A 16,728-nucleotide genomic window follows, 5' to 3' on the forward strand; every position below is an offset into this window, starting at 1 on the left:
CAAGGCAAGCACTCTCCCTGCTGTGCTGTCACTTTGGCTCCATACAAGGTCCAGTTTTAAGGTCCCTCCCAAAACCTCAGCCTATATGTCACTCCTTACTAGAGCCCCCTCATGGGCCAGCTGCTGGCAGGACACAGAGATTGGAAAATTTGTCCCTTCCTGACCCCCTGAGACACCCCTGGCTGTCAGTATCTCTTATCTTGGGAAAGTCTGGGCAGAGCACCCTGTAGTGGACAGTGATCACCGGCCAGTGGCAAGCTGGCCCACACACCCTGCAATTTACTACTGGTCCCGACTTAGACACCTGTACCAATTCCGTTCAGGACAGGTGACAATGGGGCAGGCCACCCAGAGGCTGGGAGAATTGGGGCCCATCCTTGGGATGTTAAAAAAAAATCTCAAACATGAGCTGGAGCTATAGTACAACAGGGAGGGCATTTGCCTTGCATAAGGCCAACCTGAGTTTGATCCCCAGCATCCCATATAGTCCTTCTTGCCCCACCAGGAATAATTCCTGAGCACACAGCCAGGAGTCATCCCTGAGCATCACCAGGTGTGACCCCTCCCCCAAGTACTCAAACATAGGGAAACTAGCAATTTGATCAAAAGTTTCTGCCAAGCCTTGCCCTCCACACACTGGCACCCACCCTCCGGCTTAGCCAGTCAGCTTGCTCCACAGGATCCCACATGTTGTCCCCACCCCTATCACCCCAAGATGAGTGTAAAAGCCTCCTTGAAAAAAAAGTAAGAGCCTCCTTGGAAGCCTGGGGGGGTCTCCATGAAGCTTACACACACACACACACACACACACACACACACACACACACACACACACACACATACACAGACACTCAAAGCAGCAAAGGGCAAGTGTAGGCAGACCTGATGGAGGTGGGGGCTAGTCACCAGCCTTTTTATCAATGGTGTCCCAAGTGCCCCCCGACATGTCTGATACCCGTGTCCCCTTCCCTCCCCACACACAGCTGTCCCCAGCTAAGTCCTGGTCTGGGCTAAGCCAGCTGCATGGGGTCTATGAGAAGAGGAAACTTTCCACCCCCCAAACTAAGGCCCTCGAATCTCCTGGTCCTCCAGCTCCCAGCCCCAGAAAGCAGGGAGCAGTTTCCAGCCCCCAACCCCACCCTTTACCAAGGCCCAAAAGAACCTTAGCCAAGCTCCTTGCTCCAGCTCAGTTGTTTCTCTACCCTCACATGAGTACCAAGGATTCATCCAGAGAACAGCCATGCGTGCTGTTTTCAGCTGGGGGGATCATGCCAAAGCCATTATAAACACATGGCAGGCACATGTGTTCCCCTTGTCTTTCCATTTTGCACCCCAAGAAGGTGACTGCAGCCAAAGCTGAACATGTGCTCATAAACCTCTCCTGTCTCCTCCTCTCCTCTTTCCTCTCTTCTCTCCTCTTTGTTTCCATCTCCCCTCCCTTATTTTCTGGGGGAGGAGGGTTTTAATTTGGGGGTCATACCCAGTGATGTTCCAGAGTAACCCCTGGTAATGCTAAAGATAGAAGCAGGGTTGGCGACATTGCAAGACAAATGCCTGAGCTCTGTCCTATCTCTCCAGCCCTGTCTAAGTGATTTCTTACCTGGCGGTTCTCTGGGGACCAGGCAATGCCAGGAATCGAATCTGGGTCTCTCGCATGCAAAGCCTGAGCTCCAGCCTGCTAAACTCACTCCAGTTCAGATAATTCTGTTCTAAGAGAGCTAGGAATATCCAACTGTGAGCATCACATAGAAACACAACCATGGGGCAGGAGCGTTAGTACAGCGGGCAGGGCACTTATCTTGCACAGAGCCGGCCCGGGTTCATTCCTTGGCATCCCATATAGTCCCCTGAGCACTGTCAGGAGTGATTTCTGAATGTAGTACTAGGTGTAAGTTCTGAACATTGCTGGATGTGGCCCCCAAACTAAAATAAAATAAAGTAAAAGCCCATTTTGACCAGGTACCCAGAACCAACTTTATCGGACTTTAGGTACTTCTCCAGGGGACTGAGGTGTGTTGAACAGGTAGTAGTGTATCTCTGTTTCTCTGTCTCTCTGTCTCTGTCTTTGTCTCTCTCTGTCTGTCTCTCTCTCTCTCTCTCTCACTCACTCGCTTTTGCTCTCTCTCCCTTTGTTGGTGGAAGTTGAGATCTTCAGGCACTAATTGTCACTGGGGCCAAGACAGACACAAATCCAAGGCAGCCTAGGTCATTGACACAGAGGTCCTTGAGGAAGGACCCCAATGGAACAACTCCTAAAAGCCTCAGGGGTTCCCTACCGGGGAACCAGGCCTGCCATTCCTGGAATGGCAATAATTATATTATACCTCCAATAATTATATCCCTTCACTGCCCAAGTTACAGCTGCCACTGGGACCTCAAGTCAGAAGGGGCCAAAGTGCCCTGGAAGGGAGCAACTGAAGCTCTGTGAGAAGGAAAACACAAGAAACATCTTGTTTTCGGTTTTCCCGCTTCAGAGTCTCTGCAGCTGCTATGACTTGGAGTGAATGTGTGGGAAATTCAGCCTTGAAACATTTTCTTTTGGGGGCCAGAGTGATAACACAACAGGTAGGGCACTTGCCTTGCATGCAGTTGACCCTGGTTCTATTCCCGGCATCCCATAGAGTCCCCCGAGCCTGCCAAGAGCAATTTCTGAGCACAAAAGCAGGATGTAGCCTAAAAACAAAAAATCAAATAAACAAACGAAAAAAATTCCTTTAAGATGCTTAAGATGGAAAAGCACTTTCGTGTTCTTTCGTTTTGCTTTTGGGCCACACCTGGGCCCAAACTCAAAAGCTCAGGAGTTATTCCTGGCAATGCTGGAGATTGAACTTGGGTTAGCCAAATGTTTTTAATTTGGAGGGGAAAGACAAACCCAGCAGGTTACTTCTGGCTCTACACTCAGGAATCACCCCTGGCAGTCTCAGGGGACCATTTGGGGAGCTGGACATTGAACTTGGGTCAGCCATAGGTAAGGCAAACACCATCCCTGCTGTGCTATTGCTCCGGCTCCCTTTAAAATGTGGGTTATGCCAAGAAAACCCTTCCAGTGGGATCTCTTATTAGAAACATGCTGATGAATGTGTCCCTGGCACAAACTAAGAGTAATAAAAATAAAAAACAAGGACACTTTAAAATACCAGCAGAAGGATTCTGCAGCATCCCATATGGTTCCCCCAACCCTTACGTATAAAGCCAGGAGAAAGTCCTGAGCACTGCTGGGTGTGGCCCCAAACCCCAAATTTAAAAAATAAAATACCAGCTGTTATGGAGTGTTCCTTGACTTCTGTGTTTATTGGAATTGGAGAATTTGGTCACAGAGAGGAGGAAAATAACTACAACGGTCTTTTCCCTAGCAAATGGTTTTATTAGTTTGCTGAATAAATGAATTGTCTTGAAATAACTTTATTTTACAGCCTTTTTGTCCCCAGGTCTCCAAGTAAATTTAACACTGGTCTGCAAAGAACTGGGTGTTTTTGTCGGTTGGTTTGTTTCTGCAACTTTGAGATCCTTGCTTGTTTCGTGGATCAGTGTTTTTAGCCTTCTAAGATCTGTGAGCAAACCTTCTTGCCAACAGAAAAGATGGTTACTTGTGAGATTCTAAAGGTTTTTGTGGCATTCGTAGAATTGTTCGAAAGCCTGGTGTTCTGAGGGATCTGCAGAGTCCAAATTTGTCGTGATGAGCAAAAAATTGCAGGAAACCGAGCTTTTCAATATGGGGACGAAATAAATACAATTACTGTTGCTTGATCAAAAGCCAAGAGGAAGAGAGATTTTTAACGACTCTTCTTTCTTTGCCTCTAACTCTTCAGGAAATGGGCAGATTGTGTTCTAGTCTTAATATAAATGCCACATTTCCTTCGTTCTCTTCTTGACGCTATTCAGTAAATATTTTGATGCTTCGTGGCAAAGTCTTGTTCGCCTAAACACAGGAAAAACTGACCACATGATTAAGCTTTGGAAAGTCTGAGGCAGTACTCATATAGAAGTTAGGATTAACTCCAGCAAAGGAAAAGGAGTATTTTGTTTTATTTAACTTTTTTTTTTGGGGGGGGGGGTACTGAGGGTGGGTAGTAGTTCTTTATTTTGGGTTTGGTTTTCTGGGCCACATCCAGCAGGGCTCAGAGGTTGCTGCTGGCTCTGTGCTTAAAAATCACTCTTGGAAGTTCTCGGAGGACCCTAAGGTACGCCGGGGATTGAACCTGGATAGGTCTCATGCAAGGTAAGCTTCCTCCCCACTGTGCTGTCATTGGCCCCTGACATGCCTGGGCTCATTCTGGGTCACCTACCTCTCACCTTGGGGTGGGTGTCTTCTCAGCTCTCTCCCCTTTGGAGAAGTTTGTGGCCTGTGTTCTCCCTCTCTCCTCTCTTTCTTTACTTGTCTCTGTCTGTGTGTGTCTCTCTCCTGATCATTCCCAAATATAGCTATTTTATTTATTTGTTTGTTGGTTGGTTGGTTGGTTGGTTGAGCCATACCCAGCAATGTTCAAGGATTACTGCATTCAGAAATTACTTCTAGAAGGCTCAAGGGACCATATGGGATGCCAGGGATTGAACCCGGGAAGGTCATATGCAAGGCAAACACCCTCCCCGCTGTGCTATCACTCTGGCCACCCCTGGAATTATTTTCCAAGAGGATCTATGTTGGACCTGCCTCTCAATTTGAGGGGTATATTCTCAGCTCTCTCCTCTCTGGTGAAGCTTGTAGCCTGTGTTCTCCTTCTCTCTTCTCTCTGTCTGTCTCTCTCCTGATCATTCCCAAAGAAACCCACACAAGGGTCAAGATTGATTTTCCTTTTTCTACAAAGAATGATTCCTCACTCCTGCAGGAGCCCAGAGTTCCCCCAAGAACTCAAAGGTAAGGTGGGGACAAGGTCTCATGTCTTGAGGATCAAGTAACTCTCAGAGCAGTCTTCAAGGCTGTCCAGTGGGGCTGAGTATCTACTCAGTGTGGGTTCTGTGACAGACTTTACAGTTTGAGCCCCCCCCCAATCACTTTCCAGGGGGCCAAGAAGGATTGAACTGGAACGTGTTAAGGTAATATTTCTTTCTGTGTGTCTCTCTCAATCTCTCTCTCTTCCTTATGACCCACCTTACTCCCTCCTTCACTCAGGACACCTGCAACAAAATCTACAGTCTAACAAGACCCAAAGAGTAGACCCATATTACCCCACATCACACCCCAAGTCTGTAGGAAACACATCCTGCATCCCAGACCACCAACCTACTCATAGACATGGGGGCAGCAGCAAAAGGGAGCTGGCCTCATTGCTCCAATATGGAGCTGTCCCTAAAAATCTCAACACTATCCTCTGGGGACCCATCAGGGCCCACTGAGCCCCTGTATACCTGCCCAATTGCAATCACCTTCGCCCCATCTTGTCTAAACATGCTGCAGGTCATGTTTTCCTGCCAGCCCTTTTGTTCTCTGGAAGAGAGCCACAGGGCTGGGCTGGCTCTGTGCAGGGACCCTGTTGGCCAAGGGCTTTGTCCCCAGTGGAAAGCTACCCCCTGGGAAGTCCCCTAGGTCAGGCTGGGGGAGGAGACGACCTTATCAGAGCCTTCTCCCATTGGACCTGAGAGAATAGGTGACATTTGGAAGCTGATAGGGGCCCCTGAGTTCGTGCTGTATATAAGGGGCTGCAGCCACCAACTGAAGCAGAATTTTCTCCATCCTTCCCTTCTCTGCAGACGTGGAAGTGGGAAGAACCATGAAGAGGCTGCTACTTCTGCTGGGCCTGGTGGCCCTCTCTGAGTGCCTGTACAAGTGAGTCTGGCGATTTGCTTTTCTCTCCCCAACCTTTCTTTTTTGGTTTTTGGGGCCACACCTGGTGACGCTCAGGGGTGACTCCTGGCTCAGAAATCGCTCCTAGCTGGGGGGACCATATGGGATGCCAGGGTATTGAACTGCAGTCCATCCTAGGCTAGCACCGGCAAGGCAGACACCTTACCGCTCTGTACCACCACTTCAGCTCCTCTCTCCCCCACTTTTATCCTTCCCTGCCTCTCTTTCCCCCTCCAGCCATCTCTCCTGCTCCTTCATTTTTCTCTGGGTAGCCTGGCAAGAGCTCCACCTGGCTCTGGTTAGCCCAGTTAGTTCCTGGCACCTCAGTGCCCACTGTCTCTTTCTGCATAAACCACACCAGCACTGGGTCCCTTTTGCATTGGCTTCTCTCCTTCTACCTGCCTCTGTCCCCACCCCCCCTCTTAGCCCAGCTCCTCCTGGGCCTTCGAAAGAGCTCCTGCCTCCTTTCTCTTCTGCTTCCAACCCTCATATGCCTATGCTTGGCCCGCAGGGTCCCGCTGGTGAGGAAGAAATCTCTGCGCCAGAACCTGATAGAGAATGGTCTGCTGCAGGATTTCCTTGCCAAGCACAACATCAACCCCGCCAGCAAGTACTTCCCCAACGAGGCTGCCACTGAGTTGGCTGACCAGCCTCTGGTCAACTTCATGGATGTGAGTCAACTACATGCCATGTGCACCTGGGGCGGGCAGGCAGGGGACTGTCTCCCACAGGGTCTCAGAGGCAGGGCGCACCGGAAAATTTGAGCCAGGCTCTCGTTCAATTTTTCTTCATTCATCCCAATGGACACTGAGTTTCAGGGTTTCTCTGTTGTGGGGCCCTCCTGTACCCTGGGGAGCCTAGAATAAGGCTGGACCCCGGACCAGGAAGGGGAAATGGTCAACATAGGGTCTTGCAAGGCAGAGATAACAGAGCACTCGGGGTGATGGAATGTTGCTGTGGAAATGTCACCAGGAGCCAGTGTGGGTGTCCCAGAGGCAGGATGAAGCTTCTGAGAGGACAGAAGGGAGGAAAGCAGAGGGCAGGGTGGGCATCAGAGCACTTAAGGAAGAGAGGTCAGGGCTGGGGGAGCAGAGAGGGAAATGATGCAGAGACCCAAGATATGGGATCACCTTCTCAGGAGGGTTCTCGGAGTTGAGATTCAGGAAGGTCCCTGCCCTGTGAGGTCATTGACATTTCTGGAAATACTGTGGCCAGGAGAATAATGGGGCCTGTTATGTTGGGGGAGGCCACTTCCGGCAATGCTCAGGATTTACTCCTGGCTCTGTTCTCAGGAGTCTCTCCTGGTGGGACTCTATGAGATGCCGGGGATCAAACCTGGATCAGCAGAGTGCAAGGCAAATGCTGGCCCCACTGTACAATTTCTCCGGCCCCAGTGTGGTCTGTTCTGAAGAACCTGGCCCATGAAACCTGCTAGCCTTGTGCCAGTCCAGGCTCTATGCTCCTATGGCATGTGGCCATGGGCAAGTCACCCAACTTCTTTGTAGAAACCTCAGTTTCCTCATTGTGCCTGTGAGTAAGAGGGTACAGTAAAAGATTTGGGGAAGGTTTGGGGTTTTTTTTTTTTGTTTGTTTTGTTGTTTTTTTTTTTGTTTTTGTTTTTTGGGTTGCACCCGGCAGCGCTCAGGTGTTATTCCTGGCTCTATGCTCAAATCGCTCCTAGCAGACTTGGGGGACCATATGGGATGCCGGGATTTGAACCACCATCCTTCTGCATGCAAGGCAAATATCCTGCCTCCATGCTATCTGGCCCCTGGAGAAGGTTTATTTTTTCTGATTTTTTTTTTTTTTGAGGGAAGAGGAAGGATGAATGCTTACCATAGAATCTGGCAAGTAAGGGAAAGTGAATCCATTTTTTTTACTCAAGTATGTACAAAGTCCCTTCTAGAAACAGCAGCTCTGGGGAAGGAGCTAAGGGAAAAGAGATGGGGAAACCTAATTTCTGGAGCTTGTATTAGAGACAACAAATAAAAGATCAATAAGCAAGAGTGTGAGAGAGTTTCAGGAAAAGACAAGTTTCCCCCCTCCAAAAAAATTAATGGGGGCTGGAGAGCTAGCACAGCTCTGCCTTGCATGCGGTCAACCCCGGTTTGATCCCGGGGATCCCATATGGTCCTTCGAAGCTCCCAGGAATGATTTCTGAGCACAAAGCTAGGAGTAAACCTTGACCACTGCAGGGTATAGGCAAAAAAAAAATAAAAATATATTTTAAAAAAATGAAAAGGAAGGATAAGAAAAATTAAAGAGGAAGAAAAGAGAGGAATGGATGGGGGAACATCCATTAGATCAAGTAATCAAGGAGGATCTCTTGGCAGAAGTGACGTGTCAGAAAAGCTCTGAATCGATGCACAGAAGGCCACAGAAAGGTCAGGAACAAATATTCTCCTGGAACAGAGACGGCAAATGCAAAGGCTATGGAATGGGAGCTCTGATCAGAAAGGGGGAATAAAATCAGACAGGGGTGTAACAGAGCTGGGTGAGAAGACATGGCCACGGGGGAACTACCAGCATCTGTCCCAAGCCCCAGGCAGTCTCCAGTTCTTTCCTGGAAGTTCCATCTTGGGTGACATTTTCCACACCTGGTTGACCGTTCACTCTGCTGAGTATTCTGAGGTTCCATCCCTGAGCTCTGACAACCAGGTTCCTTTTTCTCAGATAGCAGGGCTGAGACACAGGAAACAAGAGAGGGGTCGAAGGGACATATTTTATTCCCAGCTCTTCACAGAATAGATTGAGAACAATCAGTAAAGACTCCCTGGAAGAAGGGGCCTGGAAGGTCAGGGAGAGGAAGGCAAAAAGAAGAGGGAAAAAGGAAGGAAAAGGAAGGAGGTAGCCAAGGACAGGGCCCCAAGACAGTTCTTGGGGAGGCCCAGGGTGGAGAAAGCCCACTCCTGAGCCACTCTTTGCTTCTGCCTGCAGATGGAGTATTTCGGCACCATCGGCATCGGGACCCCCCCTCAGGAGTTCACTGTCATCTTTGATACCGGCTCCTCCAACCTGTGGGTGCCCTCAGTCTACTGCTCCAGCCCTGCCTGCTGTGAGTAGCCCCACCCTGCAAAACCCCCCAGCACCTGCTGATCAACAGTCAAGCTAACCTACTTGCTAGTCTGCTGGCCTCATGGTGCAGTTTCTCATCAGACCTTGGCTGAGCTGAGGATCCAAGGCTGGGTCATGCCCTCAGATGAGCTCATGCTAGAGAGAAGTTCCCCCCAAAGAACCCCATAGGGGAGTAGAGAACTGAGACTGGTTGGCGGTGCATTGTCAGCAGCAGGGACCTTAGTGGGGGAAGCAGGACAAGGAGGCTTCCTTGGGGGTGGGGGTGGTGAGGAACAGACTGGGTTAAAGAAATCACAGTGTAGGGTCAGAGAGATAGCCCAATGGGAAGGGAGCTTGCCTTGCAAGTCGCTGACCCAGGTTTGATCCTGGCATCCTATATGGTTCCCTAGCACTGATAGGAGAAATTTCTGAATTCAGAGTCAGGAGAAAGACCTGAGCACTGTTGAATGTTGCCAGAAGGAAAAAAAGGGGGGAGGGGTCCTGGATAGATAGCATGGAGGTAAGGCATTTGCCTTGCATGCAGAAGGGTGGTGGTTCGAATCCCGGCATTCCATATGGTCCCCAGAGCCTGCCAGGAGCTTTTTCTGAGTGTAGAGCCAGAAGTAATCCCTGATTGCTGCCGGGTGTGACCCAAAAACAAAACAAAACAAAACAAAAAAAGTAAATAAAATTCCTGGTTGCTGTTCTCTTAGGGCTTCCAGCTTTTAAACACTTTTTTGTTTTGTTTTGTTTTGTTTTGGGGCCACACTTGGCAGCTTTCAGGAGTTACTTCTAGCTCTGCCCTCAGAAATAACTCCTAGCAGGCTCGGGGGACCATTTGGGATTCCGGGGATCAAACCTGGGCCAGCCCAGGGCAAGGCAAACACTCTCCCCACTTTGCTATCACTTCAGCCCATCAGCTTTTAACCCTTTTTTTCTTTTCTTTTTTTTTTAATTTTTTTATTTTTGGGCCACACCCGGCAGTGCTCAGGGGTTCCTCCTGGCTGTCTGCTCAGAAATAGCTCCTGGCAGGCACGGGGGACCATATGGGACACCGGGATTCGAACCAACCACCTTTGGTCCTGAATCGGCTGCTTGCAAGGCAAACGCCGCTGTGCTATCTCTCTGGGCCTGGCTTTTAACCCTTTTTTATTCAGTGGCAGTGGCCCCAGAGCTCCACGATATCCTTACTTCAGCTGTTCCTGTGTCGCCCCTGACTGCTGCCGTATCTGCAGAGCAGAGGGAGGGCCCCTGGGAGTAGAGGTTTGGGGAAGGTTCCCCACCCACTTCCCAGCAGCTAGACCAGATTGAGGATGCCTCATCCTAGGACCCAGGTCAGCCTTCGAAGGCTGACCTGGGGCTCCTTTTCCTGCAGCCAACCACAACCGCTTCAACCCCCAGAAGTCTTCCACCTTCCAGTCCACCAGCCAGACCTTGTCCATTGCCTATGGGACCGGGAGCATGACCGGTGTTCTGGGCTACGACACCGTCCAGGTGAGCAATACAGGCCAGGGGCAGTTTCTAGATAGGGGAGGCTGCACCCCAAAACCTGCACATCCTGTGACACGGGATCCAGGGTCTGTCTGTGAAATCTGCTGAGGTAAAGAAGGGATTGAGAAGTCAAAAGGACACTGATTGGCCCCCTTAGCCCCACCACGCCGAATGCTCTGACAGGGACTCAAGGTGATGGGGGAAGAAAACTCAGTTCTCTTCCAGCTTCTCTGTCTCACCTTCTCCTCTGGCCAATAATCCCACTGAGTGAACCCCGAATTCTCAGGGACACAGACCTGCTGTGTGTGCCCATGGGCGCTGCAACAGCAAACGTTCCCAGCTTAGTGGTCATGAGGATGAGGTCTGGTTTGAAGGTCAGGGTTGCCAGAAACCAGCCCATACCCCTTTCCAGCTGCCACCCCAAAGCTAAAACCCACAAGCAGTGAGTGGGAGAAATCCTGGTGACTTAACATGTGGATGTCCCGCCCGCAGGTCGCCGGCATCGCTGACACCAACCAGATCTTCGGCCTCAGCCAGACCGAGCCGGGCTCCTTCCTGTACTACTCACCTTTCGATGGCATCCTGGGGCTGGCCTACCCCAGCATTGCCTCCTCCGGGGCCACCCCTGTCTTTGACAACATGTGGAATCAGGGCCTGGTCTCCCAGGATCTGTTCTCTGTCTATCTGAGCTCGTGAGTGGAGGGTACAGTCCTCTGGGGCACTTTAAGGGGTACCTGACCCGGCCTCGGGGTCGTCTGGGGCAGCTGGGCCACAAAAAGGCTTTTTGGTGAGCAGAAGGTTTCCACCAGATGTGGAAGCCAGGAGATGTGCAGAGAACCACACCAAGGCCCTCTCGGGAGGATAGTTCTCATTCATCTTCTATAATCCCCAAAGCCTCTGTCACTTTGACTTATGAGGCTTAAATGAGCTATATTTCTACTAGCACCAGTCCTCAGAGCTGTGTCCCCCACATGGTCTAAAATGAACCCACTTTTAGGCCAGGAAAATAGAATAAAGGGTTAAGGCACTGCCTTGCATGCTGCCCACTTGGGTTTGGTCCCTGGCTTCCCATATGGTCCCTCAAGCATCTCCAGGAGTGATCCCTTAGTGCAGAACAAAGAATAATCTTTGAGCAATGCTGGGTGTAGCTACAACATTTTCTTAAATAAAAAAGAAATTAAACCCACTCTTGGGCCAGAGAGATAGAATAGAAGGGTAAGGCAATGCCTTGCATGTAGCTACCCTGGTTCCATCCTCTCTCAACCATTGCTAAGTGTGGCCCAAAACACCCCTTCACCAAAAAAATTTTTTCTTTTGGTTTTTGGGTCACACCTAGTTATGCTCCTGGCTCAGAAGTCACACCTCGCAGGCCCAGGGGACCATATGGGATGCCGGGAATCAAACCACCTTTGGTCCTGGGTCCGCCATGTGCAAGACAAACACCCCATTGCTGTGCTATCTCTCCTGCCCCCCTCCACCAAAATTAAAATTTAAAGTGAACCCTCTGCAAACAGCCATGGCCTCTCAGGCTGCATTTTCTCTGTAATGTGGCATTGAGAACAGTGGCTGTGGCCAGGACCTAGGGCAAGGATGAGAATCACAAGAGTCCAGCTAAGGCTCACTCTTAGGCTGACCAAGGTTGACCTGTGGAGCGAATGAGAGAGTAAATGAATGAATGACTTCCTGTCTCCACAGCAATGACCAGAGCGGCAGTGTGGTGATGTTCGGTGGCATCGACTCCTCCTACTACACTGGAAACCTCAACTGGGTGCCCCTGTCCGCCGAGGGCTACTGGCAGATCACCGTGGACAGGTGAGCTCAGGCAGAGGCGACTGACAGCCTGGCAGGGCCCCCAAAAATACTCCCAGTATTTTCTTAGGGTGTCCCAGCAAACTAAGCAGTCTAGTACCCCTCAGATAGGGGCTGGAGTGATAGCACAGCAGGCAAGGTTCTTGCTTTGCACAAAAGCACTCTGGATCAATCCCCAGCATCCCGTGCAGTACCTCAGCACCCCCAAGAGTGATTCCTGAGCCCAGAGCCAGGAGTGACCCCTGAGCATTGACGATTATGATCTAGAAAGGGAAAAAAAAAAGGCAAAACAGAACAATCACTCAGATAAATAGACACAGGGCAAAGAGGACAAATGGAGAGGACCAATAAGAGGGATCCCAAGGAAGTCAAGGGGCAGCTGTTAAGGACTCAGCCAAAATGAAAGACCCCAAAGATGTTTTTCACACTTTCCCCTTCAGAGCAAACTCAGCCCTTCTCCCTCAGTGTCACTTTCCAGTTCTTTCCCATTGGGGCCAGTCTACTGGCTTTGCCCTGAGTGACCAGGGCCCTGGGACCCAACACTTATAATCCTGCTAATACCAGTCACTCACTGCATCTGTCCTTGTAGTAACAAGGACTCCTGCCTTCTGTCTCCATCACCCTTTGCTCTGAGCCAACTTACTGCCCCTGTTTCCCCAGAAACCACCCCAGTGAGTTTCTGCTTCTATTTCCTCTCTTCCTGTCACCACATATTTATTTTCTTCCATATGGGTCTTTACTTCCAGAAGTCAGCATCGGTGACAGTGCTCAGAGTCAATGTTGGCTGCATTGGACCATGGAGGGAAGCATAGAGGGTGAAAGAGCAACTCAGAAATACTCTGCATGGGGGCCGAAGAGATAGCACAGTGGTAGGGCGTTTGCCTTGCACGCAGCTGAACCAGGACATACAGTGGTTTGAGTCCCGGCATCCCATATGGTCCCCTGAGTCTGCCAGAAGCAATTTCTAAGCTCAGGGCCATAAGTAACCCCTTAGCGTCATCGCTGTGACCCTAAAACAAACAAAAATAATAAACTCTGCAAAATGGTCTGGGGAGATAGTATAGCAGGGACGATGCTTGCTTGGTACACAATTGTTCTGGATTTGATCCCTAGCATTTCATATGGTTCCTGGAGCCCCGCCAGGAACAATTCCTGAGCACAGAGGCAGGAGTAAGCCTTGAGCACCACCAAAACCAAAAAAGAAAAAAGAAAAATATTCTGAATGATCCAGAGAATGGCTAGGAGGGATTGACTATCCAGGACCCCTGCCCTGCAGATGTTTTCTCTGGGGGATCCAAACCCTGACTTGCCTCTCACCCTCAGCATCACCATGAACGGACAGACCATCGCCTGCAGTGGGAGCTGCCAGGCCATCGTGGACACTGGAACTTCACTGCTGTCTGGTCCCAACAATGCCATTGCCAACATCCAGAGTTCCATCGGAGCCAGCCGGAACGCCAACGGCCAGGTGGGTCCCGCCCAAAAGGCCTAGTCCGAGCCCCGTGCACTGAGCGCAGGGCAGAGGACACCAAGTTCTCCTATTGTCCCCGTTTTGCAGATGGTGGTCAGTTGCTCATCCATCCAGAGCCTGCCAGACATAGTCTTCACCATCAATGGCATCCAGTACCCCTTGCCTGCCAGTGCTTATATCCTGAAGGTGAGAGGGGGCCCTGTATTGTGCTGTGAGGGGTATACATTTCCACATGCTAGAGATGACTCCTGCTGTGGACCACGAATGTGGGAGGAAAAATGCATGGGTTGAAGAGTGGACAAAGCCCCCCCCCCCAACCCTGAACTGGCCTGGCCCAGTTCCTTTGATATTGATGAGATTTGGAGCATGCTGCAACTTCTCTCAGACTCAGTTTCTCTCTCTCTCCTTTTTTTTTTTTTTTTGGTGGGGGGAACCACACTCAGTAGTTACTCAGGGGTTACTCCTGACTGCACTCAGGAATTACTCCTGGAGGTATTCAGGGGACTATAAAGGATGTCTGGAATGAACCCGGGTAGACCGTGTGCAAGGCAAATGCCATTTCCACTTACTATCACTCCAGCCCCTTAATTTTTCTTCAAACACAAGATGGTAGGTCTGTAACTAGGCTGTGGTGGCACTATGGGAAACAGAATATTGCAACTATAGGAATCAGAGCTTTTAGGCTTAGGACAAACCTTCTGTCACCCCCAGTCATCAACCTTTAGTGAAATAAGCAGTGTGGCAAGCCTGCATGCCAGGTGGAGGGAAGCTTTGGGCCAGAGCGATAGCACAGTGGGGAGGGTGATTGCCTTGCATACGGTCAGTCTGGGTTTGATCCCTGGCATCCCATATAATCACCTGAGCACCACCAGAAGTGATTCCTGAGGGTAGATCCAAATGGAACCCCTGAACACCACCAGGTATGGCCCAAAGAACAAAAAGAGGAACTATGTCTAGGAACAAAAAGAGGAACTATGTCTAGGGCAGCAGCATGATTCGGCCTGAAGGACTAAAATCTGGGGGCTCCACAATATGGTGATTCAGGGGGTGGGGTGAAGCCTGAGCAAGGGAGAGTTTTCAAAGCCCCCAGAGTAACTGAACAGGTAGCCCAGACAGTGGCCAAGAGACCAAGGGATTGAACACAGTGCTATGCAAAATATGAGGAAAGGCTGGGCCAGGCCCATTCCGCAGCAAGGCACAAACACCTCTTCATTCTTTCTGATGGGGTTTGTGTGTCTGCCAGAAAAATAAACACACACACACACACACACACACACACACACAAACACCTGCAACCAGCATCATAGCTAACTGAGCAGCCCATCCCGGCAGACCTCACCTGGGGTGCCCACCGCCACCCTCCCTCCCCAGACCCCAAGGGCCTGATCCCAGTCAGGCTCCCATCTCCTCACTTCCTTCCACTTCTCTCCAGAACCAGCAAGGATGCACCAGCGGCTTCCAGGGCATGGACATCCCCACCCCATCTGGCGAGCTCTGGATCCTGGGTGATGTCTTCATCCGCCAATATTTCGCCGTCTTCGACAGGGGCAACAACAGGGTGGGCCTGGCACCCGTGGCCTAAGCCTGAAGGTGGCCTTCACCACCTCCAGAACCTTTGTCCCCATCCTTCTCCTGACTCTCCCTCTGCTGGATCACAGAAGGGGGTTGTAGGCCCCACACCCATGATGTAGAATAAAATTATCTCCTCTGAAACCATCTGTTGATTTGAGTGATTTCTATTTGGGGGGGGGCGGTTTGGTTCTGGGAACCATAGGCAGGTATGCTCCAGAGTGACGCCTGGTTGTGCTAGGGATAGAAGCATGATCAGCCGCCTTGCAAGGCAAATGCCTGAACCCCTCTCCTATCTCTTCAGCCCTCCCTGAGTGATTTCTTACCTGGCGATTCTCTGGGGACCAGGCAATGCCAGGAATTGAATCTGGGTCTTCCACATGCAAACCCTGAGCTCCAGTCTGCTAAACTCACTCCATCACAGATAATTCTAACAGAGCCAGGAAAACCTGGAGATCCAACTGGGAGAGTCACATAAAAACACAACCATGGGACTGGAGCTATAGCACAATGAAGAGGGTGTTTGCTTTGCATGTGGCCAACCCAAGCAGGATTCCATATGGTCCCCGAGTACAGCCAAGAGTCCTGAGCACAGAGCCAGGAGTCAGCCCTGAACACAGACAACTGTGGTCCACCCTTCTCTCGACCTAAATATTCTAAGTTAGGGTGCAACAGACTCTGCCCAAGACCTTCTTGGGGGCCCCTCATAGGCTGAATTAAGTCTTACTTCACAGGGCATCCAATGAGTTCAGTCTCTCTCCTCAGTCACTCTACCTCAGTCCTGTGCTCCCCATAAACACTATGGAACTCCAGTCCCACCTTTTTGTTTGTTAGTTGGTTTGGGGGGCCATATCCGGGTGATTTATAAGGGCTTTTCCTGTCTTTGAACTCAAGAATTCCTCTGGGCAAGGCTCTGGGGACCATATGGGATGTCAGGGATTGAACCCCAGTCGGTTGCAAGCAAGGCAAACGCCCTCCCCTGTACTATGACTCCAACCCCATCCCTATTTCACCTGAATGTCCACTAGCTCCTGCCTTTCCAACAGCTGGACTCCTGCAGAGGGCATGTCTTTGGCGTATAGGGGTACCCAGACAGGGTGCCCAAACCCTCTCTTGCCACATCATTCTCCTCACCCCCATCACATGGAGCATGTCAGGAGTTTTTCCTTTTCCAGCCAGCTGGATGAAGGGGCTGGGCTATCCCACTGGGAATCAGAGGACACCTGTTCCTTTTGGGGTACCCTGGGGAACCCCAAGTTCCCACGGAGAATAAATTTTCCCAATTAAGCAGTACAGGTGCCCTGTGAAACCGTTCTTGGAGGTGCACAAGGCAGGGTCCTTTCCAGGTTCTGAGGGCAGTTGAGAAATATGCACTGTGCATACACACCTGAACATGCATGTGGGCATGTTTCTATGCATGTATGATGTAGGGCAGTGACACGCCGTGTTTGAGTGGCCATAAATACTAGTGCCTATGGTGCCTATTAGATGAGGTCCCATCTATTTCACAGATGCTGCTGCTTCCAGGTGGTTGAGCTCCCCACGCCAGCCA

The 16,728-nt window shown here is 50.5% G+C and overlaps 1 protein-coding gene across 1 annotated transcript; it reads left to right on the plus strand.

Annotated features, from left to right (window-relative positions):
* The first annotated feature begins 5,708 nt into the window (after nucleotides 1–5,708).
* On the plus strand, nucleotides 5,709–15,189 carry LOC126017687 (pepsin A). The gene is made up of 9 exons (XM_049779733.1): nucleotides 5,709–5,764; nucleotides 6,294–6,453; nucleotides 8,720–8,837; nucleotides 10,212–10,330; nucleotides 10,820–11,019; nucleotides 12,023–12,139; nucleotides 13,460–13,604; nucleotides 13,695–13,793; nucleotides 15,040–15,189. Exons 1-9 carry the CDS (start codon nucleotides 5,709–5,711, stop codon nucleotides 15,187–15,189), a joined length of 1,164 nt encoding a protein of 387 aa, XP_049635690.1.
* The last annotated feature ends 1,539 nt before the right edge of the window (nucleotides 15,190–16,728 follow it).

The sequence above is a fragment of the Suncus etruscus genome, chromosome 9, assembly GCF_024139225.1.
Source record: "Suncus etruscus isolate mSunEtr1 chromosome 9, mSunEtr1.pri.cur, whole genome shotgun sequence".
NCBI classification, from domain to species: Eukaryota; Metazoa; Chordata; class Mammalia; order Eulipotyphla; family Soricidae; genus Suncus; species Suncus etruscus.